Source organism: Osmerus eperlanus, chromosome 13, assembly GCF_963692335.1.
Source record: "Osmerus eperlanus chromosome 13, fOsmEpe2.1, whole genome shotgun sequence".
Classification (NCBI taxonomy): Eukaryota; Metazoa; Chordata; class Actinopteri; order Osmeriformes; family Osmeridae; genus Osmerus; species Osmerus eperlanus.
Window position 1 is genome coordinate 1,548,219 of NC_085030.1, and position 27,943 is coordinate 1,576,161.

The 27,943-nt window shown below is 44.9% G+C and overlaps 1 protein-coding gene across 2 annotated transcripts; it reads left to right on the forward strand.

Annotated features, from left to right (window-relative positions):
• Positions 1-3,465: 3,465 nt before the first annotated feature.
• On the forward strand, positions 3,466-25,994 carry fgf16 (fibroblast growth factor 16). Of its 2 annotated transcripts, XM_062476316.1 has the most exons (4): positions 3,466-3,606; positions 3,685-3,975; positions 6,022-6,125; positions 24,453-25,994. In XM_062476316.1, exons 2-4 carry the CDS (start codon positions 3,705-3,707, stop codon positions 24,696-24,698), a joined length of 621 nt encoding a protein of 206 aa, XP_062332300.1. In that variant the 5' UTR covers positions 3,466-3,606; positions 3,685-3,704; the 3' UTR covers positions 24,699-25,994. The 2 variants fall into 2 exon arrangements, with proteins under 2 accessions (XP_062332300.1, XP_062332299.1); XM_062476315.1 differs by having other exon boundaries at positions 3,466-3,975.
• Positions 25,995-27,943: the final 1,949 nt, after the last annotated feature.

Sequence of the window (27,943 nt, forward strand, 5' to 3'; positions counted from 1 at the left end):
TAAATAGAGAGCTTCGCCTTTCGACTCAGCTCCTTCTTCACCACGACGGACCGATGCAGAGCCCGCATCACTGCGGACGCCGCACCGATCCGCCTGTCGATCTCACGCTCCATCCTTCCCTCACTCGTGAACAAGACCCCGAGATACTTGAACTTCTCGGCTTGGGACAAGATCTCCTCCCCGACCCGGAGATTGCACTCCACCCTTTTCCGGTCGATAACCATGGCCTCAGATTTGGAGGTGCTGATTCCGATCCCAGCCGCTTCGCATTCGGTTGCGAACCGCTCCAGTGAGAGCTGAAGGTCACGGCCCGATGAAGCCAACAGGACCACATCATCTGCAAAAAGCAGCGACCCGATCCTGAGGTCACCAAACCGGACGCCCTCAACGCCCTGGCTGCGCCTAGAAATTCTGTCCATATAAGTTATGAACAGAATCGGTGACAAAGGGCAGCCCTGGCGGAGTCCAACCCTCACCGGGAATAAGTTCGACTTACTACCGGCAATGCGGACCAAACTCTGGCACCGGTCGTACAGGGACCGAACAGCCCCGATCAGGGAGTCCGATACCCCGTACTCCCGGAGCACCCCCCACATGAGCCCCCGAGGGACACGGTCGAACATCCAGTCCAGAGGCACTGTCCCCGATGTCCACGCGATGTTGCAGAGTCGTGTCAACCAAGACAGCCCTACAACATCCAGAGTCTTAAGGAACTCCGGGCGGACCTCATCCACCCCAGGGGCCCTGCCACCGCGGAGCTTTTCAACCACCTCGGTGACCTCAGCCCCAGAGATAGAAGGGCCCCCCCCAATGTCCCCAGACTCTGCCTCCATGTCGGAACGCGTGTTGGTGGGATTAAGGAGGTCTTCAAAGTATTCCTTCCACCGATCCAGGACATCCCGCATCGAGGTCAGCAGCGCACCATCCTCACCATATACAGCGTTGACAGTGCACTGCTTCCCCCTCCTGAGTCGCTGGATGGTGGTCCAGAACCTTTTCGAAGCCGTTTGGAAGTCATTCTCCATGGCCTCGCCGAACTCCTCCCACGCCCGGGTTTTTGCCTCCGCGACCGCCAAAGCCACATTCCGCTTGGCCTGCCGGTACACATCAGCTGCCTCTGGAGTCCTACCAGCCAACAAAGTCCGATAGGCCTCCTTATTCAGCTTGACGGCTTCCCTCACCTCCGGAGTCCACCACCGGGTCCGAGGGTTACCGCCGCGACATGCACCGACCGCCTTGCGTCCGCAGCTCCGGTCAGCCGCCTCAACAATAGAGGCCCGGAACATCGCCCATTCGGACTCAATGTCCCCGGCGTCCCCCGAGACATGGTCGAAGCTCTCCCGGAGGTGGGAGTTGAAGCCCCTTCTGACAGGGGATTCTGCCAGCCGTTCCCAGCAGACCCTCACATTACGTTTGGGCCTGCCAGGCCTGACCGGCGTCTTCCCCCACCATCGTAGCCAACTCACCACCAGGTGGTGATCAGTTGACAGCTCCGCCCCTCTCCTCACCCGAGTGTCCAAGACATTCGGCCTCAGATCCGACGGCACGACATGATACTCTTATACTTTTTACCCCATTTTTTTTAAAGGTCGGCTACAATTCCAACCAGTCCTTCTCCACGACATTATACATCCTGTTATCAAGAGAAGAGATAAGTCAAGCTTTTACAGTAAATTGTTACTGCATCGGTGTAAACAGTATTCCTCAAAAAATGTAACATACTAATTTCATGAAGAATGGCCGTGAAAACGTTTTTCTCCAATGGGAATTCTAATTGCACCTCTGTGCTAGCTATAATACTTAGGAGTAATATAGATAGCAAAGCATTTTGTAACTCACTCAATTAATTTAAGGTGATTTTGAATTAGACGGCTCAAACATAAACTCCTCAAAAAAAGTTCAGAAACGTTATTTCGGTCGATTATTCTTCCCCTTCAATTATACCAATTGGTATTGTATTTTATATCGTTGGAAAGCCTGATTACTCACCTTTGCAACGAGGTACAACCTGTAAGGATCGTGCATTCATGGAATGAGCAACACAGCTAACCGTGTGTGTAGTTGTAGGCATCAGGCTTTTGTAGGCTTCAATAGCCTCTTTACTGACTGTAAACAAACTCTACCAATACTATTTGGTAGGCTAATTGTATTGGTAGCTACTATTTGAAATAGTAGTAGGATAGATTAGCTCTAGCTCTACCTTAGGTAGGCTATCAATTTCAGATCAGCCGAAAAATAAATTATAGCCTAAAATAAATAACATTCTTATCTAGTGGGTCGGTTAGGGCACACTATTCGATGTATTGAATAGTGGCTGCTATTCACAGCCAGGTAGCCATGGTAATATGCGTCATGTTTACATGTTTACATTTAGCAGACGCTCTTATCCAGAGCGACTTACTAGTAAGTACAGGGACATTCCCCCCGAGGCAAGTAGGGTGAATTGCCTTGCCCAAGGACACAACGTTGTGTGGCACGGCCGGAAGTTGAACCGGCAACCTTCTGATTACTAGCCCGATTCCCTAACCGCTCAGCCATCTGACCCCCCTTAACTTGATGGTAGAGTAGCTAGCGACTAATGTACGAAACGCTAGCCGGATGTAGTTCAGGGCATTACGTTCTTAAGTGATCTGTTATTGTTTATGTTCCAAAAAATGTCTATAGGTAATCGCGCGTGGGGTTATGACGTTAGTGGCGTTAGTTACTTTTGTGACTGTGGACAGCTAGTAAGCCACTTTCTCCACTTAGCTTCACCTTTCTCCACAAATGTAATGTTCGCACGGATACAAGCAATGCAATCGGGACCAGGACAAACATTTTGACACCAACATTGTCTATGTAGTGCAAAAATCCAATTTTTTAAGGGTGGGAAAATAATAAATAATAATAATAATATATCAGAGAGAAGAAAATAGGTTGTGCAGTGCCAAAGGCAAGGTCTCCCATAATAATGTGTATAGCCTTTCAGTGGAGCAACCATTTCAGCTGCATAAGACATACATGGTAAATAAGTGAAAGCACCGGCTTCCAATGAGTTGGAGAAAGAGAAAAATTGTGTGTGAGCGAGTAAGCGAGAGAGAGGACACTTGAAAAGTAGTAATTCTAGAATCTATTGGATCATGTTGTAAATTCGTGGAGCTTTGCTATCATAGGTTAAGACAGGCTTCTTGTTCCCCCCCAAGGATGAAAGGTATAAAGACAGACCAATGCCATTCCTAACTGAGGTGTCATTCCAACAGAAAAGATTATTTCTGACATTTAGCAGGGTTGTGTCTCTTTATATTTAAAAGCACCCCAAACTAGTTTCCTGTCGGTTGGTATATGAACATTTCAGTTACATCAGTAATGATCACCTTGTGATCAGGACCGGTTATGTATACATTAACATTTCTTTAGGAAGCAAACCGATAAGGCGCACAAACAAGGGATGCCGTCCAGGCGTGGCTTGTATTTGAATATCCAATATGAGAGTGCGTGGGAGGATGTATATAAAAAGGTCTTTCCATCAGATCAACAGATATCAAAGTAATGAACAGTGAAGGTCGACTGATGAACTCGAGGATTTAATTTATTGAGGAGGATGAGAAGAGAGGCACTGCGCAGCAGGTAGTTTACAATCCTACTTGTGGCACCGCCGAAGTATTTTCCTCACTAACTTCAAGTACATTTTAAATGCATTTGCAGCTTTGACAGCTGTGCGCACGATGGCAGAGGTTGGAAGCTTTCTCGGGGCACTCGATCTGGATTTACAAAGTTTTCCTGCATTTGGAAATATGCCATTGGCAGAGTCGCCCGTGGGATTAAATGAACGCTTGGGACAGATTGAGGGGAGGTTACAACGGGGTTTGCTGACGGATTTTGGTCACCTCAAAGGGATTTTGCGGCGACGGCAGCTGTACTGTCGTACGGGCTTTCATTTGGAGATATTTCCTAACGGAACTGTTCACGGGACAAGACAGGACCATAGCAGATTTGGTGAGTAAACAAAAATTGCAATCCATAATGTACACAATCCAGCCAATGTAGTGCGTGCAGTGACTTGAATGTTCTCAAATATATCTTGCTGAAGTGTCCAGGTTTCATTAGAGATTGTGATCAATTTAATTAATTATGAGTTATAAACATTGCATTTCAAATTTGAGCACAACAGTGTACGATCAAAGTCCCACACAACCCACGAGGCTTTTATCGAAATCCCCTTCACGATGGGGACGCAGGTGTTTTATGGGGAAGATTGCAAACTCACTTCAAGGATCCCATTCGCCACCATATTTATATATCAAATAATATAAATCATTAGAGGTGTGGTTTGCACTTCTTATTCGCGTGTCATCTCGCAGGTGCGAAGGAATAGCTAAAAGTTGAATTAAAACAAGCCCACGTCGGAATCCAGGGAAGGTTTAAAAGTTGACCTGCAGCAAACAAGCAAGTTAACAAGTGTGGTTGGTCTGTGTTGTGCATGTGTGCGTGCGTTTGTGTATGTTTGTATGTTAAGTCACATTCACTTTAGATGTGTAAACCCTGGCTCTGATTAGAGAGTATTAAAGCATTAAGCAGACAGCATTAAAAAGGTTCAGCACACCACTGGAATGAGAAGGATGTGCTCTGTGTTCCCCATGCATGGTAGTCTCTTGCCACGCAGAAGCCTATATGACTTCATAATCTGTCATAAACACCAATTGAAAGTTTATCCCTACCTTCTTTGATGAGGATATACAAGTTTATAATGTGGACCTTAAATTCAGAGGTTATTTGACCACTATGTGCCCCTCACCTGAATTTCAGGAACAGTCTTTAAACACATAATTATTCTCAGATTAAAGTAGCATCTGTAGATCTTTGCTGAATAACCTGTGTTACGGACCTTGTCTAGGGGGAAAGGCCGTAACACTGCTCAATGAGCCTATGACACTAAGACACACTGAGGTACAAGCGAACAAAAAGTTTATTGTCTACACAAAAAGGGGAAAAACACAGCCGACAGGGTACAGTGGAACTATGAGCGGTGCCAAAGAAAAGTAAGTAACAAAAGAACCCTATCTACCTAACCAAAAGACGTCCCTATACTAAAAACATACATGGGTGGCACACGCTCCTTACCTAGGGTGTTTAACAGGGGTTAGCTACGTGATGGGGTGTATGCCCATGGGCAGCTTACCTGTTCCAAAGCCCCTGTGCGACTGAACTAATAATAAAACAACGAAAAGCACGATACTGAGTATCGGCGATAACTAGACAAACAAACCAACAGGAGGATAACAACGTATAACACTTAACAAGAGTCTCAGAAGTATCGGCAAAACGGCACAGACACATACAACGCCAACGACAAACACACACAGGGCAAGAGACTACTGAATAGAGGACAGGACAGGGTTTAAATGTGGATGGACAGACAGCCGATTGGAGGAGTGTAGTGCATTGGCGGCGGGGGAGTGGTGACGACCGCCAATCGCGGAGATGGATGGGCGTAGGTGCAGCGGTGACGGGGAATGCAGGCGGTAGACAATCACTGACGGGCACCTGGTTGCAGCAACGAGACTGAGGGGAAACAGAAGGGAAGACAAGCACACAACAATACAGAACACACATACAAGCAGGGCGAGGGACGTAACAGCCTGGTATAGCCTGAAAAGTCTTTACCATGTGTAGAAGGGATGGAGATATGAGAATGGGATAGATTCATTCAGTCCCCAAGTCTGTCTTCAGAAAACAGCTTAGTAAAGCTTGATAACCACTGTTCTATTGTTATTAATGTAATGATCATATGTTTACTCCTACAAATCTTTAATTATAGGTCATCAACAGGTGTCATAAACACTACCGGATTAACAAAGAGGAAAATAAAAAGGTCTCAAAGTTTTTATCTAGATGGTGATTCTGTTCTAACGTTATGTATACAGTATGTGTTGTACTGTCTTTGTTGATAGTGTGTGCATGTTTGTGTTTGTGTGGTGCTGAATTCTGTCCGTGTTTGTAATGTATGTGCTCTTGTCTGAATAGTGCTATGTGTTCGTTCAGGTATCCTGGAGTTCATAAGTCTAGCTGTAGGTTTGGTGAGCATCCGTGGTGTGGACGCGAGTCTCTACCTGGGCATGAATGAGAAAGGAGAGCTCTATGGGTCGGTAAGTTAAACCCCCCTCCACAGAACCACCTCCCCCACCCTCGCCTCGAAAACACGCCATCCCAAACACCCCCACTCCCTGTATACTGCTGCTCCTGTCATTAATATGAAGTAATGTACATTTCCTGGTGGATGCTCTTCTCGGTTCAGTGCTCCTGGTTCCGGAGACCCATGGAGATGTCAAAATGTGGCATCAAGTAGACAACAACAATCTTTTTTTTCTGTGGAATAACCACTAATCATATGCTGTCACAGGAGTGTATGTACAGACTGCAGCATGCTCAGAGGACCTTCGGCTACTACTGTTCCAGTGACTCTTCCTCACTCTTTTTTTTTAACACAGCACCATAAGCTGGAGCAAAGAAACACAGCAGGGGTCTTGAGACCAGTGCTTGTTGTCATGGTCTGTTTCTCATGGTTCTCAAGGATGACATTGATAGTGCACAGATTAACAGACATGCCTGTATCAAGTTTGGCAAACAGAGAGATACAACAACAGAGACAGCATGCCAGACAAAGCAGTGGTATTATGTTAATCGTACTGCAGAAAAAGCCAGGCTGGCTAGGAACGACTCAAGGCCCAGTCCAAGGCCCAGGGCCCAAGGCCCAGCATGCACATCATGTACATTTATTCACTGAATCAAGAACATTATTTGAGAATTTGTTTAAATATGTTTGTGCGCATAATTTCTCAACTTAAATTCATTAAGTTGGCTAGCTTTGTTAACGGGAAATACCCTTGAAGAAAAACAAAGAGAACTAAAGAGGGTACAATTTCTGGGGAAATTGTAGGGTGTGCTTGCTTGCGTCGGTTGCAGGTGGGTCCGTCCCCTTAAGTTGTTCTCTTCTAGTGAAATTTTTCAAGCAATTAACTAGCCTACTCATATTGCGTAATTCATTAAGAACCCCCTTTGAAACAAACTACTGTAACAACGTTGTCACCGGCAGTATTTCAGATGGAATCGCGATTCAAACAGTACCATCTGCTAACTGAAAATATGCCCCCAAAAACGTAAATAAGCTTGACATCTATTTAGGGAGAATTGGCTAATTCACAAGATGTTTGCTACGAGCAAGCTAGTTGCGGTGGCTAGCCAAACTTCACTGAGTGAGGGGATTGTTTGAAAGCGCAGGAAATGAGAATGTTTCTTTTGACATAAAGTTTAGGCTGTGCCACTGAAGCCAGCGACGCACCACACAAGCTTGAGTTTAAATACATTATTTAATGTTACATTACTTACTGTACATGCAAGTCTTGATTTGCTTAAATGTACATGTATGATGCTGCTAGTACACCATGGCACGATACTCGCTGTGCAACAGCGCATCTATGCACGTTGTATCCATGCGTCGTTGCTAACGTGTGCTGACGTTGTGACGTAGGCTAGCACTGATACCCTTTGTTGACACAAGGCACTTTTTGCCACAAAAACTTAAGTTCAGCCTAAATCGTGCAACGGAACGTAATTCCCAATAGAAGCAACGCAATCGTGACCAAGATGAACATTTTGACACCGACGTTGTCTATGTAGTCCAAATATTGACTGCTCCTTAGGGGTGGGAAAATAATAATAATAATAAGATATATGTGATAGAACAAAGGTTGTGCCCTTGACGAAGGCAAAGCACACCCAATGATACAGAATGAGGGTGAGCTAGAAGTAGATGGACTATTAGTAAGAAAGTTTGTCTGTATCTCTATGTATGTGTGTAATACAGGGTTATGCTCTATAAAGTGTACCGTAACACATGAGGGCCTAAGACAGAAAGGGAGACAGAGACATAACCAGGAACAGGGATAAAGACAGAAACTGGGAAAGGGACAGAGATAGCACTTGTTAACTAGAGAGGGTACAATTTCTGGGGAAATTGTAGGGTGTGCTTGCTTGCGTCGGTTGCAGAGGGGTCCGTTTTTTAATGACATTTTTACAACTGATATTTCTGTATATTTGATATTAATAATATCAGCTTATATTGTACATTACACTTCACAATTGTGTTTCATATCACAAAGTAAAATGAGTAAATAGTTATCACCCTGGCCTCTTTGCTTGTGGCGTTTCTGCAGCAGCCTTCTGCAGTTGCCTTGCAGTAAAGCCATACTGCCTTGCAGTAAAGCCATAACGTCACTGTGTCCAATCCCGAGCATAGACATATATAGGCGTTGCCTTTTCAGCGTGAGATATACAATGTGAGGCGTGAGAGCGTGAGAAATGGTTGAAATGCGTGTGTCACACGGCGAAACCGTGAGAGTTGGAAGCTCTGATATATGTATGTCTATGATCCCGACCATCGTAAACTCCTATTGTCCAAACCCGAACGGGGTTTCCGGTCTTTTTGCCAGCATTTTCTTTTGCGATCGCCAGCAAAGTGTAAGTAGTATTATTTTAGGCATACCAAACAATCTACGTGTCAAATTTCATGAACATATATGGACGTTTACATGTCTAAATAATATAGGAAAGTTACTTTGGCCGAAAGACCACTCGGCGACGCTTGGGCGACGATCTTTACTCTGACAAGTGTGTCTGTGTTGTCATCGTACTGCTACTATATGGGTTAGCATATGAGCAGAGAATGTCTAATATAGAGAGAACTGCCACTCTCGGGAAACTTCCGGGTTCTGAACTGGTTGCAGTTCCACTCTAGTTCCATATGAGGGCGCTAACGGTCGAGTGCAGAATGAATGGAGGTCTATGGAGCTATACCCCTAAAAATCCACTTTTCTCAGGATATAATTTTTTTTTCTAGTATTTTGAATTTTGAATTCGAAAGGGGAGGCAAAACAAATACACACTGCTGGGTGTTAGATTTTTTTGAAGTCGCCTTTCTGTTCTAAAAAGCCTTTTAAAATTTAATTGACGTCATACACATCGTACGACCAGAGATATTGTTTTACGGCAAGCTCTGGTCACTTCCTTTTTTCTCTCGAGCTATCGACAACACAGCTGACAGGTTAGGCTCTTAAAATACAATACACAGTGGCGTTTTTATATGTAAAAAATTGGTGGGGCACAAACCATTTCGAAATATAGGATACATACCAATAAAGCTACAAAACTCCCTCTTGCTACTGATGTGTTTATTTAACACATCAACAAACAGCATGGCTCCACAAAACACTTTTAAGACAGAGTGGCTTGCTTCTACCAGGTGTTGTAGTAGCCTACACAGGCCTACTTGAGAGACCTTCTTGTGTAATTGCTCTCCTTCTCTCACACACACATGTACAATTACCACTGTCACATTTGCAAACCTAAATTAGGAATGCAACCAAGCTCAGAACCAATTTGCCTACAGGGCCATACCCTAACAGCAATGAGCTCAACACCACTGACGGCCCCAACAAAGCGGAAATGTTTTGACTAAAGGTTCAATAAACACTAAAATAACAAAAAACTGAATTTTCTCTCTGATATTTCTCTCTATTGGTTGTTGCTCTAATCCCATCACTCGCGTACCCGTCAGGTGACTAACTCAGATAGTCTGTCTCTGTTCATCTCTCTCTCAACTCAGATGACATGGTCAGAATTTCAGCCCCTCATAAACCAGCAAAATATCCTTTTGTTTATCCTTTGTAATTGGGTGTGCTCACGCCTTCGGCGAGCACAACCATTGTCCTCTCACATATATATTTTTATTATTATTTCTTTTTGCCCCCCTAAGCATCAGTCAATATTTGGGCTACATAGACAACGTCGCTGTCAAAAGGTTCGCCTTGGTAGTGATTGAGTTGCTTGTATTTTTATTTACGTTCCGTTGCATGGTTTAAGTAGAAATTACGTTTTTGTGTCCAAAGGTGCAGCTAACGGTGGCTATACTAGCTAGCCACAGTCACTGACGTTACTAATGTCACGAAAACACGCGTGACTAACTCTAGCAGAACATTAGTTTAGCAGTTAATTAACTTCTGGGAGATAGCTAGGCTAACTAACGTCACTGTGTCCAATCCCGACCGGTTTTTAGCTAACATTCTGATAAAATGCCACTTCAAATATTGATAAAAATTATCGTATCACGTTTTCAGCTGATTTTCTGATTTCACGTTAAGCTTTAATTTCTTACCTTTCGAGCTAAATATTGTTAAAAAATGTAGAGTTAGCTTAGCCTTTACTAGAGCCGTTAAAAAGACGCTGGCGCCGGCAAATTAGCCGTGCGCTACCCTTGTCCAAACCCGACCGCACTTCTATCCTCGTAGTAAACACTGGCCGTTGCTGTTTTTACGGGGATATTAACTTGATCCAGGGTCACCAAACTGACCATCAATGTTGTCAACATATCCGGGGACGTAGTTATGTCCTCCACAATAAGATATCATGCTTCAACATCTCCAAACTATGCGATTAAAATCTCAATTTGACTGTATACCACCACCTGCTGGATGTTTTGTTGAACTCTTAAAGTTTGCTAGCCCCCATCCCTTCCTCCCCTCGACTACAGATCACGTCACACATGATCGTGTATTTTCATTGGCTAGACAAAGTAGTGTTAAGCTAGCGTTGAAATACACTCATATCAGAGCCTGTTTTAAGGAGAGCCTGGCCACTCCCTATTAAGCCCCATTGTACCGAATTTTGTTGCAGTTCCACTGGGAGGGATCGCGGTCGAGTGCATAATGAATGGGAGTCTATGAAGCTAAACGGCTAAATTTGTCTCTTTCACCTGATTGTCGTTGAGAAATCTCAGATTTTATTGTAGTTTTTACATGTTCAACATGGATTATAGGTCGAAAATTGAATGAACGAGCACTTATGTCCTTTCTATTGTGAGTCGTTGTTGCCCATAACACGCTAGCATTCTGCTAATGAATGCTGATTGGTTAGTGAAGGACTGACTACGACCAGAGATCCCGCTTGATGGCATCCGAAGCAGAATCAGAATGTCAGAGCATTAGCAACATTAGCAACCCAACACTCTTTCGAGCATGTGTATTGACAGTGGCGACTGGTCATTAGGGGCAGGTGCCCCACCTGTTATCAACAGAAAGAACTGCAACAAAATTATGTTATTTTTTATTTCTCTTTTTTTTCGTTTACTTCGAATCATTTATTATCTATGAATATAGCATCTTCCTAAATTGTTTCGTTTCATTCGTTTGTGTTAGGATTTTATTTCCTGTTCATTGGTCTCTGCCTTGCTGCTTCAGACTGCGTTCTGCCGATTCGAGTTAGCAGAGGCTAATCGTGAAGGTGGGGCACTGGTGGGGATAGCCCCTCTCTCACAATGCAATGTACATTGGACGAGGAAAAGTATTAATACGCATGCTCAGAATGTAATGTAATGTGGATCACACAAATTTGATGGCAAGTGGGGCTGAGAGCCGGTTGCCCCACCACAGCGTCATTTCGTATTTCAGACTTGATTGGCTGTCTTTCTTTCTGGCGCCAACATTACGCCTGGGACACACTGGCTGCGAAGCGCCTGGACGCGCCGCGCAGCGCCACGATCGGCTACGATCGGCTACGACTGAGCAAAAGCTGTTCACACCAGACACGCATTTCTCTGCGCCGGTCACCAAGCCTTTCAGCTACTCTGAGATTTCCTTTACGCTGACATGGTACATAAACATGGCATTGGCTATATCCCAGCATTGATCCTTATCTACGTTGTCCTTGTAAAATTGTTGCTGACATACAACAACTCCCTGTGCTTTTCAACTTCGAGAATTCATTTGATGCTGATTTTAGAAATTTTCCGATTTCGCAAGCGTCTCGCGAAAAAATTCGACCAGCTGCCGAAACGATCGCTGCAGATTGCAGGCGATCGCAGGCAATCGCAGCGACCCCCAGTGTGGTCGGTCCCATTTGATAACATGGGCGCCGAAAGAAAAAAGGAGGCGCTTCCAGGCGCGTCGCAGCAGATCGCAGCCGATCGCAGGCAGTGTGTCCCAGGCGTTAGTCGGCAAAAAGAAGAGCGTGGTGGGGCTAGCCCCTCTCTCACAATGCAATGTACATTGGACGTGGGAAAGTATTAATACGCATGCTCAGAATTCTAATCCATCAATGTAGATCACACGAATTTGATGCCAAGTGGGGCAGAGAGCCGGTAACCCCACCACAGCGTCATCTTGTATTTCATACCTGATTGGCTGTCTGTCTGTCTGGCGCCAACATTAGTCGGCGAGAAGAAGAGCGAGTAGTCCTTTTTTGCTATCTTCTGTTGAAATACTACACTACCCAAAATCCTAAGCAAAACAACACTGATATCTCTGATTGGTCGAACTCGCGGTTACCATGGCGACGTTTACCACCCCCGTGACCGGTTTAAGCGATCTGAAGTTTAAAATGTTAGTTTGAGCAAGAAAAGAAATGAAACGTACATATGCCAGTGGTGCTGAACATATCGGACAACAAAAGAAAAGCTTATTCAGTCTACCAAAAGTGACCTCTTTCTTTGGTCCAGTATCTGTAGAGCTAGCTCTAACCCTGCGCCCGGTGACCTGCATGTCCACCGTGCTGAAACGCGGAGCCCATCGTTGCTATTTATGATATATGATACCAGTAGTCTAAGTTCGGTTCAGTGTCAGTCAGACACTTTTTCTTCTTTGCTTTTGTTAAATAATTCAAGTTGAGGGGATGTTTGAGTCAGCCCAGACAGCTGAAAATATACTGCGCTAATCAATTAGCTAAGCAGTGAAGTTACCGAAAGGGCGAGGCTTATTCCAACACAAAACGCTGTATGTATATCGTTTTAATCAAATAAGGTTGGATTATTTCTATGTTTAGTTGCCTGTTCATGAAGATGAAAGTGCACATAATTAAATAATAAACCATTGATGCAAACCAACAGGAATCCTTGCGCTTTCTGCTCTATTATGTTTTATGTGGGTAGGGCCCCATATAGTTATTGAAACAAGCCCCCAGATGCTTAACCCTGTGAAGCCTGACACCAACTAATAGCAAGGAACCTCATCGCTTCACTTTGCATAGTCAACCTCATCACAGCACAGACGCCACCGCTTGCCATGTATAAAGCCTGCAGTAATGGATGACCTGATCAAATTATACTTTTCAATAGGTTTGTGGTTCAACAGGACACAGCCAAGATGCTGCGCTCTTCTAAACTGATCCACGCCTTGAGGATCGACTAATTTGAGGATCTGTCGTATTGTGTCCTGTTGAACCACAAATCGAATTTGAATTGCCCGTAGATGTAACCAGCGATATCCTTGCATCCGTCCATTGCATATGTCTTTTCAAAGTCCAAATGCTTATTACAATCAGTTGTTCAAAAAGGGCCAGTTGTTCAAAAAGTTTAATCTGGATCAGCATTATCTGGATTTTGGATTTTTTGCTATCCAGGATCAGGAAATCCATCTTACTTTTGTACTGGTTTTTCAAAGCAACATTGGATTGGATCACCCTGATCCAGATACAAACTTTTCAAGACGACCAAATCCGGATTCCCAGTGTTGTAAATGAGACTACGTATAACAATGTAGGCCAATGTAGTAGGCTAGCCAAGTAAAGAACAGGTTCACAGGAATTCTGATTCAATAGCCAGCATTGGGTCACTTTTAAGTGTTTTGATTTGAAGACACAGAAAAAGGTAAAATAAAACAATCCAAGCAGTCAGAGCCATCATCTGACCCACAAAAAATTGAAAACAAACAAATAAACATTCTTCACAAATACACACATACAATATTTTGAAGATGTGTCTCAAAATCTGAAAAAGGCTAAATGTCCAATAAATAACTAAATTAAAGAACTTTCAAAGTTAGTCTTCGGTTGTGGAGAGACCAGCTTTTTGAAACTCTACTTTAAGGAGGCGGATCTCAAGTTGGGCTTTGGTTTGCTGAAGTTGGGAAAGAGTGATTTGGTCTTCTGCCAGACATACATATAAATAAATGTATATGAATTATATGATACAAATATAGTTTTATTTGACCAATTTCAAGTTTTATTACATTTTGTTGCTGAAATCCACCTTTCTGCTGGGATCAGAATGATCTTAATTTTTTGGGTATCCCAAAACCATTTTCAAGATTTGATCTAATCCAAAAGCCGTAATCCGATCAGATCACTTCTGAACAACTGGCCCCAGATCAAAACCAAGATTGGATTACGTGATCTAATCTAATTTCAGAATCCTTTTTTTTCTGTACAACCCTGTAACGGTGCGGCTGCCCGTTACCGCTAGCAAGCAACGTGCCGTCGCGGGGAAGCCGTTCATGCACCGCATGGCGAACGTTGTGCGGGGCTGGGCAGTGGCACGGGGATATCCTGTGTCCGGACAGAGGAAAGACCCGACGGAAAGTCGGAAGGGTCTTTTTAAGACGTGAGCGCACGGAACGTAAGACTTTGTTGGTGGAAGGACAGGGGTGTTTGTATAAGGTGAGCGCTGGGGAGCTATTTAGCGGGCTAGACATTGTGTAGCAGGATGGTATGGGTATTTACCTGTCGGTAGTATTTTAGGGAATGTATTTATTTTTAGTTAGGTGGAGTAGGTAGTATAGTAAGATTAATTGATTTAGGAGGGGGATATTGGTCAGAATGGTTGAGGCTGCGCAGATAAAAGTGCAGCGCAGAGCAGGTGGAGGCAGTGGGGACTAAGGGGAACAGCCGACCACACCTCTGGCGAGCAAGTATGTGAAATGCCGAAATGACCTGAGTTAGCGGAAATGTTTTGAAAGTGTCTGGTTATTTGGGAAGTTGTGTAGGTAGGGGAAATTAGGGTTCCAGAGTTTTCATTTGTTTCATTTTATTAAATAAAACCTGCGGGGATTGACTCTAACTCCTTGAATCACTGCCTCCAAGTTTTTGATCATCGCTGCAAAGTTGGCCATCCTACAATTGGTGTCAGAAGAAACTGGAGCGCCTTAACAGGGGGCAGTGTTCAAGATGCCGCCTAAACCCAAACCAGCCAAGGGGGCCGAGGCCTATCCCCAGTCAGGGGAGGAGGGGGACACCACCTCAAAGCCAGCAGATGGAGATGAGGCCTCAACATCTACAAAGTCAGCAGAAGGGGCAGTGGCAGAACTGGCCGGGCTTATGAGGACATTACTACAGGTGCAAGAGCAACGAGATCAAAGATGGGAGAACGTGGCGCAGTCCCAGGACCAGCGATGGAAGACAATTAATCACCAATTTCAACAACTTCAGGGCCAGGTGGGAGACATCCGTCAGGGCAACGAGGGGCCAAGGCCCAGGACACTCCAGTCGCCTGCAACAACGGAAGAACCCAGAGAATTCGTTAAGGAACCTAAGCTTCACCCACTGTCCAAGGACGACGACATTGAACCTTTTCTGGCCACATTTGAGAGGGTGGCAGTGACGTGCAGATGGCCAGAGTCAACATGGGCCATACGGCTGATACCACTGCTGACTGGGAAGGCCCGCAGTGCATTTGTTTCTATGGAGATGGCGGAAACAGGGGACTATGCGTTGGTGAAGGAGGCCATCCTAAAGAAATTTAACATAAGCCCGGAGACCTACCGTCTGAGGTTCCGCACGACAGAGATCTGGCCGGATGAGACGCCCAAAGAACTGTATGTGCGCTTGAAAGACCTCTTTATAAAGTGGGTTAGGCCAGAGAAGCACTCTGTACAGGAAATTACAGAAATTATCATTCTGGAACAATATATGGATATGCTGGGCACAGAAATGGCTATCTGGATCCGGGAGCACGATCCCAGAACTGCAGAGGAGGCAGCTAGATGGGCTGGAGTGTTCCAGTCTGCCCGACTAGGCACCATGGGTCCAAACCCCAGCCAGCGGGGCGCAGCTAGAAGTAAATCTAGTGGGGGTTGGGAGAGTCATGGTCAAGGCTATGGTAGACCTACAAGTACTAGATGGCCAGATAACACCAGACAGGACGTTCAGTGTTACTTCTGTGGGAAATGGGGTCACACTAAGCCAAACTGTCAGGCAAGGAAAACGCAGGACACTAGTGTCTGCTATACACCTAGGCCACATACACCACATATACCTAACATCACAGGTCACACAGTTCAGGTGCTGGTCAATGGAGAGTCAGCAAAAGCTCTAGTTGATACCGGCAGTTCACAAACACTGGTTCACGAGAGTCTAGTTCCTGAGGAGTTGGGTAGTGGTCAGCCCTCAGTAAAAGTATGTTGTGTCCATGGTGATGTGAAGAGCTACCCAACTGCTGAGATTTTTCTTACTGTTAGTGGCCAAACTTTTTTCATGTCGGTGGCGGTAGCACCGCAGCTGCCGTATAAGGTGGTGTTAGGTCATGATCTCCCAATTTTATGTGACTTAGTTCCCCAGGTTAAGCACTGTAATGCAGTCACTAGGGCCCAAGCTGCTAGTGAGAGGAGGGCACTTCCTTTTGCTGAGGCTGAATTGGTGCTAGATGTGGAGAGTAGGCCGGGAAGGAGGCATTTGTCAAGGCAGGAGAAACGCAGACAGAAGTTAAAAGGGACAGTTGGTCAGAAGGAGCAAGAGTGGCCACGGCCGGACATTACATTGGACAATGATATACCCACAAACATTGGGGAACTGCAGGTACAAGACAAGACCCTGGAGCTATGGTTTCAGAAAGCGACAGGGGGCGACAAAGAGACACCGGGCACGGGTAGTCTCTTGGAGAAAGAGGGATACATACTGAAGAATCAGATGCTGTATCAAGTGAAAGGAGGGATTGAGACCTTGGTGGTGCCAGGCCCCATGAGGCAGAAAGTTATGACACTAGCCCATTCTATCCCATGGTCAGGACATCTAGGGAGCCACAAAACCCTTGCCAGAGTTGGTAGCCGGTTTAGTTGGCCCAATATGTACACGGATGTAGCAGAGTTTGTCTGTACATGTTCTGAGTGTCAGTTAACATCAGGCAGAGCAGCCCCACGGGCACATCTTCATCCTCTTCCGATCATCGATACACCCTTTGCACGTATTGGGATGGATATAGTCGGCCCATTAGAAAGAAGTAAGGGGGGGTATCAATACATCTTAGTAGTGTGCGATTATGCCACAAGATACCCCAAAGCATTTCCCCTTAGGAACATCAAGGCAAGGCAGGTAGCCAATTGCTTGATACAGCTATTCTCACGGGTGGGGGTGCCGAGAGAGATAGTGACAGATCAGGGCACTAATTTTCTGTCCCTACTTCTGAGACAAGTGTACAGTCTCTTAGGCATTAAAGGCATTAAGACCACGCCATATCACCCCCAAACAGACGGGCTAGTGGAACGGTTTAACCGTACCCTCAAAACCATGCTCCGCCGCTTTGTCTCACAGACGGGAAAGGATTGGGATGAGTGGCTGCCGTACCTCCTGTTTGCATACAGGGAGGTTCCACAGGCCTCGACTGGCTTCTCGCCCTTTGAGCTTCTTTATGGTCGGAAAGTGAGAGGTCCATTGGACCTACTGAAGGAGCTCTGGGAGGGGCCCAAAGACGAGAAGCAGAATGTGGCACTGTACGTCATCCAGATGAGGAACAGGCTGGAAGAAATGTCCGCTCTGGCGCATCAGAACATGGAGATGGCGCAGAAAAAGCAGAAAACATGGTATGACAGAAAAGCCAGGGAAAGAACTTTTGTGCCAGGCCAAAGGGTGCTGCTGTTACTGCCCACTGATGACCGCAAACTCCTTGCCAAGTGGCATGGCCCCTATGAGATCACCAAGAAAGTGGGAGACGTCACCTATGAGGTCTCTATGCCACAGCGGGGTAAGAAGAAACAGACTTTTCACATTAACTTGTTGAAAGAATTCCATTCCAGAGAACAAATGGAGACGCAGTTGTTTGTCCGAGCGGTGATTGAAGTAGAAGAGCCGGAGGAGCAGTTCTGTTGGGACTTAGTCCCTGTTGGGACCACCTCACAGACCGTGGACCTTTCTCACCTGGAGGAAGGTAAGCAGCACCAGGTGAAGGTGCTGTTAGATCCCAATGTGTTCCAGGAAAAGCCTGGGCGGGCAACGGCAGTGGAGCACGACATCATCCTGCGGCCAGACACATCCCCCCAGCGGAAGAGCTACCGGGTGCCAGAGAGATTGGTGGCTGGCGTGAGGGAAGAGCTGGATGTCATGCTGTCACTGGGAGTTGTGGAGCCCTCCTCTAGTGACTGGTGCAGCCCAGTGGTACTGGTGCCGAAGCGTGACGGCACCATCAGATTCTGCATAGACTTCCGGCATGTCAATGCCCTCAGCAAGGTGGACCCTTACCCGATGCCCCGGATTGACGATCTGGTGGAACGGTTGGGGGAAGCGAAGTACATCTCCACAATCGACCTTTCCCGGGGCTATTGGCAAGTGCCCCTGAGGGAGCGCGCAAAAGAGGTGACGGCTTTCCGGACCCCTTTCGGCCTGTACCACTTCCGGGTAATGCCGTTTGGCCTGCAGGGGGCGCCAGCAACTTTCCAGAGGCTAATGGATGGTGTTCTGGCGGGCGTCCACAAGTTTGCCGCGGCGTACCTAGATGATGTGGTAATCTATAGCGATAATTGGCAGGATCACATGTATCACCTCACGCAGGTCCTCAAACGTATCCGGGAAGCAGGCTTGACCATCAACCCAAAGAAGTGTTCGCTGGCAAAGAAAGAAGTCAGTTACCTGGGCTACGTGATCGGCAATGGCGTCATCCGGCCACAGGTGGGGAAGGTGGAAGCGATTCGCAGCTGCACACCTCCAACAACAAAGAAGAAGGTGAGATCGTTCCTGGGGTTAATGGGGTGGTATAGAAGGTTTATCCCTAACTTCTCCGAGAGGTCCTCTCCCCTTTCGGATCTCACCAGGGCTGCGTTGCCAACCAGAGTGGTGTGGACGGAGCAGTGCGAATCGGCCTTCCAGGATTTGAAGGGGGCAGTCTGCAGCGACTCAGTCCTGTTGAGCCCGGACTTCAGCAGGCCCTTTATCGTCCAGACGGACGCCTCTGGGGTGGGGCTCGGGGCAGTCCTGCTCCAGGAGGTGGACGGGTCCCGGAGGCCGGTTGCATTCATCAGCCGGAAGCTGCTACAGAGAGAAAGGAGGTACTCTGTGGTGGAGCTAGAGTGCCTGGCGATCAAGTGGGCGCTTGACTCTCTGCGGTACTACCTCCTGGGGAGATCGTTCCAGCTGGAGACCGACCACAGGGCGCTACAGTGGTTGGAGAAGATGCGGGACACCAACTCCCGTATCACCAGGTGGTACCTGTCTCTCCAGCCATACAGCTTCACAGTGATGTACCGGCCGGGTGCTTCAAACAGGGTTGCAGATTTCCTCTCCCGCATCCCAGAGGATGAGAGGGAGGGAGTGTGAGGATGGTGCCCTACGGGGAGGGGCGTGGCTCTTCCCTGAGACGACAGCCATCGTCTGTAGAGGAGGGGGGATGTGTAACGGTGCGGCTGCCCGTTACCGCTAGCAAGCAACGTGCCGTCGCGGGGAAGCCGTTCATGCACCGCATGGCGAACGTTGTGCGGGGCTGGGCAGTGGCACAGGGATATCCTGTGTCCGGACAGAGGAAAGACCCGACGGAAAGTCGGAAGGGTCTTTTTAAGACGTGAGCGCACGGAACGTAAGACTTTGTTGGTGGAAGGACAGGGGTGTTTGTATAAGGTGAGCGCTGGGGAGCTATTTAGCGGGCTAGACATTGTGTAGCAGGATGGTATGGGTATTTACCTGTCGGTAGTATTTTAGGGAATGTATTTATTTTTAGTTAGGTGGAGTAGGTAGTATAGTAAGATTAATTGATTTAGGAGGGGGATATTGGTCAGAATGGTTGAGGCTGCGCAGATAAAAGTGCAGCGCAGAGCAGGTGGAGGCAGTGGGGACTAAGGGGAACAGCCGACCACACCTCTGGCGAGCAAGTATGTGAAATGCCGAAATGACCTGAGTTAGCGGAAATGTTTTGAAAGTGTCTGGTTATTTGGGAAGTTGTGTAGGTAGGGGAAATTAGGGTTCCAGAGTTTTCATTTGTTTCATTTTATTAAATAAAACCTGCAGGGATTGACTCTAACTCCTTGAATCACTGCCTCCAAGTTTTTGATCATCGCTGCAAAGTTGGCCATCCTACAAACCCATTTTCAAGATTTGATCCAATCCAAAAGCCGTAATCCGATCAGATCACTTCTGAACAACTGGGGCCGGTTTTTCAAAAGTTTTAATATGGATCAAACTGATACAGATTTGGAAATCTCTTTTTCTGCTATCCAGGATCACAATCCATTTTATTTTTATGCTGGTTTTTCAAAGCAATGTGCGATTGGATTACTCTGATCCGGATTCAAACCTTTCAGGATTACCAAATCTGGATTACCTGTGGTCTAAATGGGACTATCACAATTTATCTATGTAAAGAACAACAGGTAGAATAGTGTGGGGTCACTCCAATATTCTTTATTTGACCAGAACATAGGACTGAACGGAACAGCAAACAAACAATATAAACATCCCCCTCCATTGTCCATTTCTTGGAAACAGGCAGTCCACTCATCTGAGACCGACAACAAATAAATAAATACATACTTTACTTTAGGGAGAAGGTCAATCACAGGTGGAGCCAGTTCACAGGAACTGGCTTCACCTGTGATTGACCTTCTCCCTCGATTACAGGGCTGAGATTCAGAATACATTTTTCTGAAGAAGGCTCACTTTCTGCTGTCATCACAGGCTCACCATCCTCTGCAACATCTTGGATTGCTCTGTTGTCCTCTTCTGGCCAAACCCCATGGCATTCACATGTTGTGTGATTCCAGCCCATGTGTCCTTCATTTTACTGCTCACTTTACCACCTTTGGCAGAACTAAAAGATCCTACCAATGACCTATAATGGCACCTAACACCCTCCAGTAGGGCGTGGGTTTCAGCAGCAGAGAAATTCTGGCTTTTTGAGTCCATGGTTCCACCGCTTTGATGTAGCAAGCCTAATTTTATAGGCCTTGGGTATGATTCCATTAATTGAACACAAGCCAAAGCAATTAAGCTAACAGGTGTGTTTGGGAAGACCAATTTACACAGCCATATATATATCCAGCCTTTCTCAGAGGACTCAGAGAGAAGGTCACAGAGAGGCAGTGACATGGCAGGTGTTGTCCATCTCCACCACAGGAGAAGATACCGTCAAAGGGTGTATGTTGAGCGTATAGAAAGCGTGCAGAAATATACCAATGAGGAGCTGTATGCTCGGTTTCGCTTCGGAAGACCTGATATTCAGTATATTGTGGACCTTCTCAGGCCCAACCTCCAACGCAGAACCCAAAGGAGTCATGGTATGTCTGTGGAGGAACAGGTCCTCATTGCTCTTAGCTTCAATGCGTGTGGGACTTTCTACCAAGTTGTGGGTGACTACATGGGTGTGGAGAAATCAACTGTTTGTGATGTTCTGAAAAGTGTGTCAACTGCATTGGCCAGCCTGATTAATGAATTTGTTTCATTCCGAAGGATGACCAGATCATCCAGGCCAAGCAGAATTTTTTTCTTTTGGGGAATATGCCCAATACTATTGGAGCAATCGACTGCACCCATGTGCACATACAAGCACCTCATGAGAATGAGTGGGAGTTTGTAAACCGAAAGGGGAGACACAGCATCAACATTCAACTTGTGGGCAACGCTGAGCTCCTCATCACAAACTGCGTTGTGAAGTGGCCTGGGTCTATCCATGATGCGCACATCCTGAGGGAGAGCGCTCTATATAGAGAGCTCCAAACCAACCGACCAAATGGTATCATATTAGGAGACAGTGCCTACCCTCTTCTACCATGGCTGGTGACCGCTTTTCTGGCTGCAAACACGCCTGAGCAGGCCCGCTTCAACACTGCTCATTGCAAAACAAGATGCACCATTGAGCGCTTAAATGGAGTTCTGAAGAGGCGCTTTTTATGCCTTAACTACTTGAGAGTGGAACCACAGAAAGCATGCAACATAATACTTGCTTGCATTGTCCTACACAACATCGCGACCAGGTGCAAAGTCCCTCTCTGTGATGACGTCCCTGATGCACCTGAGCCCATTGGAGACACTGACCAACCTCCGGCATTCTGTCAGAATGAGGGCCCGACTGGACGACCAATAAGAGATGAAATTGTCTGTTCTACACTATTTTTGATAAGTCCATGACTGATTGTGTCAGTGTGGTTAATGTTTAATGAACAAAGACCGAATTTATTATTTGAGTTCAATATTGACAGCTGTTTGGGGGATTATTTTATGGGGCCGAAATATTTATTATTTATAATTTGCTGTACTGAAAGGTTGCTAGCCTACATAGCCTACCTACTTTATGTACTTCCTGTTGAACAATTCAAGTGAAATTGATGAATAAATATAAATACTGTAAAATGCATGATATAAATGTTGTATTATTTAACTAACCAATTTTTGTTACCTAGTTTTATTACTGATATCCACCATTAATCCACCCTCCTGCTGGGATCAGTTTAATCCTGATTTTTGGGATCAAAATGATCCCAATCCTACCAAAAGGTTTTGAAAAACCCAAACTCAAGGTTTGATCCGGATCAACAACAAGATTAGATTACGTGATCCAATCCAATTTCTGAATCCTTTTTTTCTTTTGAAATACCAATTTTAAAGATTTGATCCAATCCGATAGCCGTAATCCGATCAGATTACTTTTGAAAAACCGTCCCCTGGTGATTCTGGGCTAACATCAGGAGTAGACTATTTGCTTATCCTGAATCCTATTGAAAAGTATAATTCAGACTTTTTTTTCTCGCAAATTTGTGACTTTATAAACTCGGAGAAACTCCAACCAATGCATCCTCGATAAAAGGGCCGGATCAAGAACACTTACGGGTATTTTGGGCGTTCTTGGTGACTTGTGTCCTTTGGATTGGAACCGTACTTGGGCAATGAAAGATACGTCAAATGAGTTTGCAAAAACACAAGAACGGAAAAAGTGGATTGATAAACGTCCCTTTTGGCCGACTTGAGAGCGCGCCGAGCCTAGGTCAACATTTTCTAGAGAACAACTGCACAGAGTCTGATGACGACGATCTCATGATTGATCAGACTCACACATAACAACCATCATCTGTGTTGTGTGTTTGTTGTGACACCTTCAGTTTCACTAATGCTCAAATCTGGACCAAACAGTAGGCCTACAATTGAATTAAATATTAGCCTTTATTGCCAGATTGCAATACTATCGTTGAATAAAGTGTTTTAGTTTGCCTCTTCACTAACGGAAAGACTACGTTTAGTTGAGTTCTGGTTGTATTATCAATCTGCAGATTGGAGAGAGTTTAACATAGTTTAATAAATGACAATTTCAATGCACAACAATTAGCCAATATGACTATTTGTCATCTGTAGACCCTTGACAAAATGTTAAAAAGTCACCCTAAAAAACAATACATCTTATATTAATGCAAAAACCCATTAATTAGCTTAATTTAAAAAAGTTACAACGTGATTGATTGATTCCAAGCACACTAAATCATTAAAATACATTATATAAGAAATACATTTTATCTAAACTCATATGACTGATGCAGCAAACCACGGGAAGCAGAAAACTTCCGACTTGACGGCTCCGTTTTCAACTCCTCCCCTGACTGCAAGCAACTCTCGCTGGTCATTTCATCCAGCCGCAGCCTATGTCAAACACACCTATTGTTTATTCTCTCTGCGGTCTGCGTACACATAGCTACGCGTTTTGAGATTTTAGAGCTGGTGCACATAGCCTGTGTGGCCTTGCTGTGCGACTCGCAGTGGCGTCCACGGACTCTACGCAGACGCGTTTGGCATTAAAGCATAAACCAGGCTTAACTCTACAGTGTAATATCACCCTTTCCTGCCCTTTTAATCCCCCCTCTCTTTCTGCCACTCCTTCTCTCAATGTCTTCCTCCTCTCCTCTACCCTTTCTCACCCTCTGCCCATCTCTTTCTCTCATCTCTTTATCTACCCTACTTCTCTTCCCCTTTCTCCATTGCCTTCTCTCCCTGTATCTTTCTCCTACATCCTCTTCCCCACTCACCACCTTTCTTAATCTCTTTTCTCCCCCCACCCTCTCTTTTCTCCTCCACTCTTCTCTTTTTCTCCATTACTCTTTGGGGCAGGTATGAGCTCTTCTTATAATCATCCCTACAGGGCATTTATTCAGTAACTATCTAAAATCCCTAGTATAAGAAGCCTTGAAGCTCCTTCAGGTGTCCTGTGTTTGTATATAATCAAGCAGGTCTCCCACACAAACACTCAAGTTAAGCATCTGATTACCTTTCATCTCCGCTTTAAAAAGCTCTTTAAACATGTTTTATTGGTCACTGCTACATGAGAAACATTTAAACTAAATTATTCATTAATTTTTCCTTCTTTGTCTCTATCCTCTTTTTCCTTCATTGTCTCTTCTACATTCTTACATGTCTCTCTCCCTACCTCTCTCCCTCTTTCCTCTCCCTATCTCACCTTTCCTCAATCTCTACCTCAGGAGAAACTAACGGCAGAGTGTGTGTTCAAAGAACAGTTTGAGGAGAATTGGTACAACACCTATGCCTCTACGCTCTACAAGCACATGGACACGGAACGTTTCTATTATGTAGCACTCAACAAGGACGGTTCGCCACGTGAGGGGAATAGGACTAAGAAACACCAGAAACTCACACACTTCCTTCCACGGCCTGTGGAGATCGATAAGATCCAACAGGCCTACAGAGACCTGTTTCAGTACAGATGACCAGAAACTTCATTGGTAAAACTGGGATAAGAAGAGGATGATAAAGAAAATGAGAGTGGAAAAAGGGATTGTCTGATCTAGATCTCTACCACCTCTACCTCCCGCTTCTCCTCACCCCCAAGGTGTTTATGTTTGCTTCTTCTGTACAAATAGTGACCCCCCCAGCTCCCTTTCCCAGTCACTACACATAAAATAAACACCAGATATTGCGTGTCTTCCAGGATGTAACCACCCCGTCTTGCGAAACAGTTTCTGATTGCAGAGGGAATAGGATTTACTTCCTCAAAGCTACAACTAGAGATGGGGTGATGGAGAGAGGAAGAGAGGACAGTAGGAGGAAACAAAGCCAGAGGAGATGGAGCAAAGGATGTCCAGGGAGAGGTTCTGGCCTCTGTTCCATGTGGCTGTTGCCCAAGAGTAACCAGGGCTTAAAATTTAAGATCCACTTTAATATCTGATAATCCACACACCACAGCATTCCCTACAACTCTAACTGAACACAGCCTAGTACTAAACCATGTCAATGTATTTGTATGTATTTATATCCATACATTCAATGCACTGTTAGAGACAGAACAGAGAGCTACAGAACCAACATAATTATGAGTCATGCTTGTTAAACTGTCAGGGTAGCAGTTAAAACATGTGGAACCTTTGCTTATTTTTCACACTAATTTAGAGACGTAGGCCTACCACACAAATACAAGTTCAGCATAAAATACCGACCAGATAACCAAAAAAAACGGATTCAGTTCACAACAGAAAAATTATCCTAGTTGTAAAATATTTTTGTCCTGTTCTCTGTCTGTAGGTTTTGATGTATTAAATAAATAAACGCTGGTTTTAGAACTTCAAACACTTTAAATATGCAGTTACAACAAAGGGTTGGTGTCTAATTACATGCTTAAACTGCTTCAAAAAACTGTTGTAACTGAATCCATCTTTAGTGAGTGATGTTTTCTGAGCATGGGCCTAAGGACACTATGGGACTGAAGTGAAGTGGAGTGAACTCATAAGCTATGTGCAAAAGGTTAACAATTTGACAGCCAATGAAAGTGAGATCCTCCATGTCAGAGAGACAATCAGTAATGGCAAGATGGAAAATAATGTGCCTTATATGTGAGGTAAAACTGAGGACGACTGGTTGAGCAGGAAACCTTTAGTTCACCAGGTTCCTTCCTGAATCTTTAATTGAAGTGAAATAAAAAGATATGTTCAGAGACACTAGTGGATCAAATTGGTCAAAGAGCACTTACCAGTTTTCTTGAAGAGACACCCAATATGCCCGTATCTGATCTCCAGGAGGTCTGATATCCACCAGACCAAAAAAACCCTGAATGCATCTGGAGACGAAGAGATGCATGCGAGTACGCTCGTGGGCACTTCTCTGACAGTAGTAGTGGTTATGGAAGAGTTCATCCAGTATGTTTGGCTGTTTGGTTGAACGAAGAGCGACTTGTGATGTTCAGAATTATTAAATATGTAAGCAGCTGTGGTGTACATATATGGACAATCCTATTTATGAAATGTACAATGTATTTATTTTCTATACATATTAATTAGAAATATATATATTTATTTATTTCAAAGATTATATTTGCAATAAATGAATTATTGAAGATTCTACTGAAAATGTATGATCTAAAATGTAGCAAGAAATTAGTTTATATTTGGTTTAACAATAAAATGGTCCTGCTCCTGAGTGTTCGACGTGAGAGAACATTGTTGCCTGGATCTTGGAGAATATTCTGTAACAATTAAAATCTGATATAAACACCATCTGACGTTTTAATCATTTTTTCTGGAAAGAAAGTCCAGCTCAGAGTTGAAGCAAGTGAGAGCATAGCTAACCAACAAAGTTACACTTTTTTTTGTGTAAATTTGCCGAAGCCATTTGCTTCCGATTACATTTTAATAAAGGCCCAGATCTTATGGCAACTTCTGTGAATGACAGTAGTCCTGACCCATGGGTGAAAAAAATGATTGTCAATTAAGGGATGCTTTAAAATGGGGATATTAAGTGAACAATCTAAATATTGCTATAGCATAATACATTTGTATTTTCTTTGCAAAATGTTATGGTAAGAAAAAGCATTTATGTCTCTCTACCAAACCAGTAAACCTTAAGCAGCTCCTGATTTTCTCCTACGTTGAATTGTGTTTAACCTGGAGTAACATGCTTTATCCCAGGAGTGAAAGTTGGCTGGAGAAAGACTTCTCATGTGGTCAAAAAGGAAATCCTAAAAAGGAAATCCTAAAAAAAGCACCTCTACCACAACCCTCTCATTCAGCTTATACTCTCCCCCCCTGCAGTATGTGGGCACTGATTTGGTTATGATTCAAAAAATGCTTTGGCACAGATCATGTATTTAAATTTTGTGACTGCATTCAATTGAAATTACAGTTAGGGTTTCTGCCCACAATGGAACAGTCCCAAAAAATGAGAAATCACAATTTGTTCTCATGTCCCAGGAAAGGGAAGACTGGGGAATGTGTTGAAATAAGATTGCAAACAGTTTCCCAGCAGCGAGGGAACCACCATACAATCTCATGGGTATTATCCCCCCCCCAACCTTTCTCTGGCCAAGCTGGAACTGCCCCTTACAGCCCTACTGTGACTCCATATGAGCTAAGTCATCCAAGTGCACCGTGGAAAATCCGATTTAATCTGAAACTGGATCTGCACTCTTAATTGGCTTTACACATCAGCATGGCTTTAGGGCAATGATTGGTTGACCCAGGCTGTGGTCTCATTGGTGCTATTGGTATAGTATTGTCTATTGGGAGACTGAAAACAGGTGAAACTGAAAAACATCTGCCTGCACCCTAGTATAGCAAAACAGTCAGACAGCCAGCCAGCTGGTAATCCATTCAACCTGATGGCCAACCATCCAATTAGGCATCCCAAAAGCCAGCTATCCATTCAATCAGCCAGCCAAGCAAGTCCTCAAGTTAGCAGCTCTCAAACCAGACATTCCCATAGGGATGCAGAACTGTGAACCTGGATGACTAATATAGAGCTAAGCAAGGATGGGATCAACATTTCAACATCTGCAATAGTTGTCATGTTTCTGCCCCTCTGGCTGACCCAAAAGGTGGAGGAGATTGAGAAGATAGTTTGTGAGAAGGGAAAAAGTAATAGAAAGAGAAAAAAATAAAAGAGCGATCTCCAGGGGGAGAGGGATGGGGAGGTGGGAAGAGACTGGAAAACCCAGACATGCAGGGGATTGGAAACCCCTGGCAGA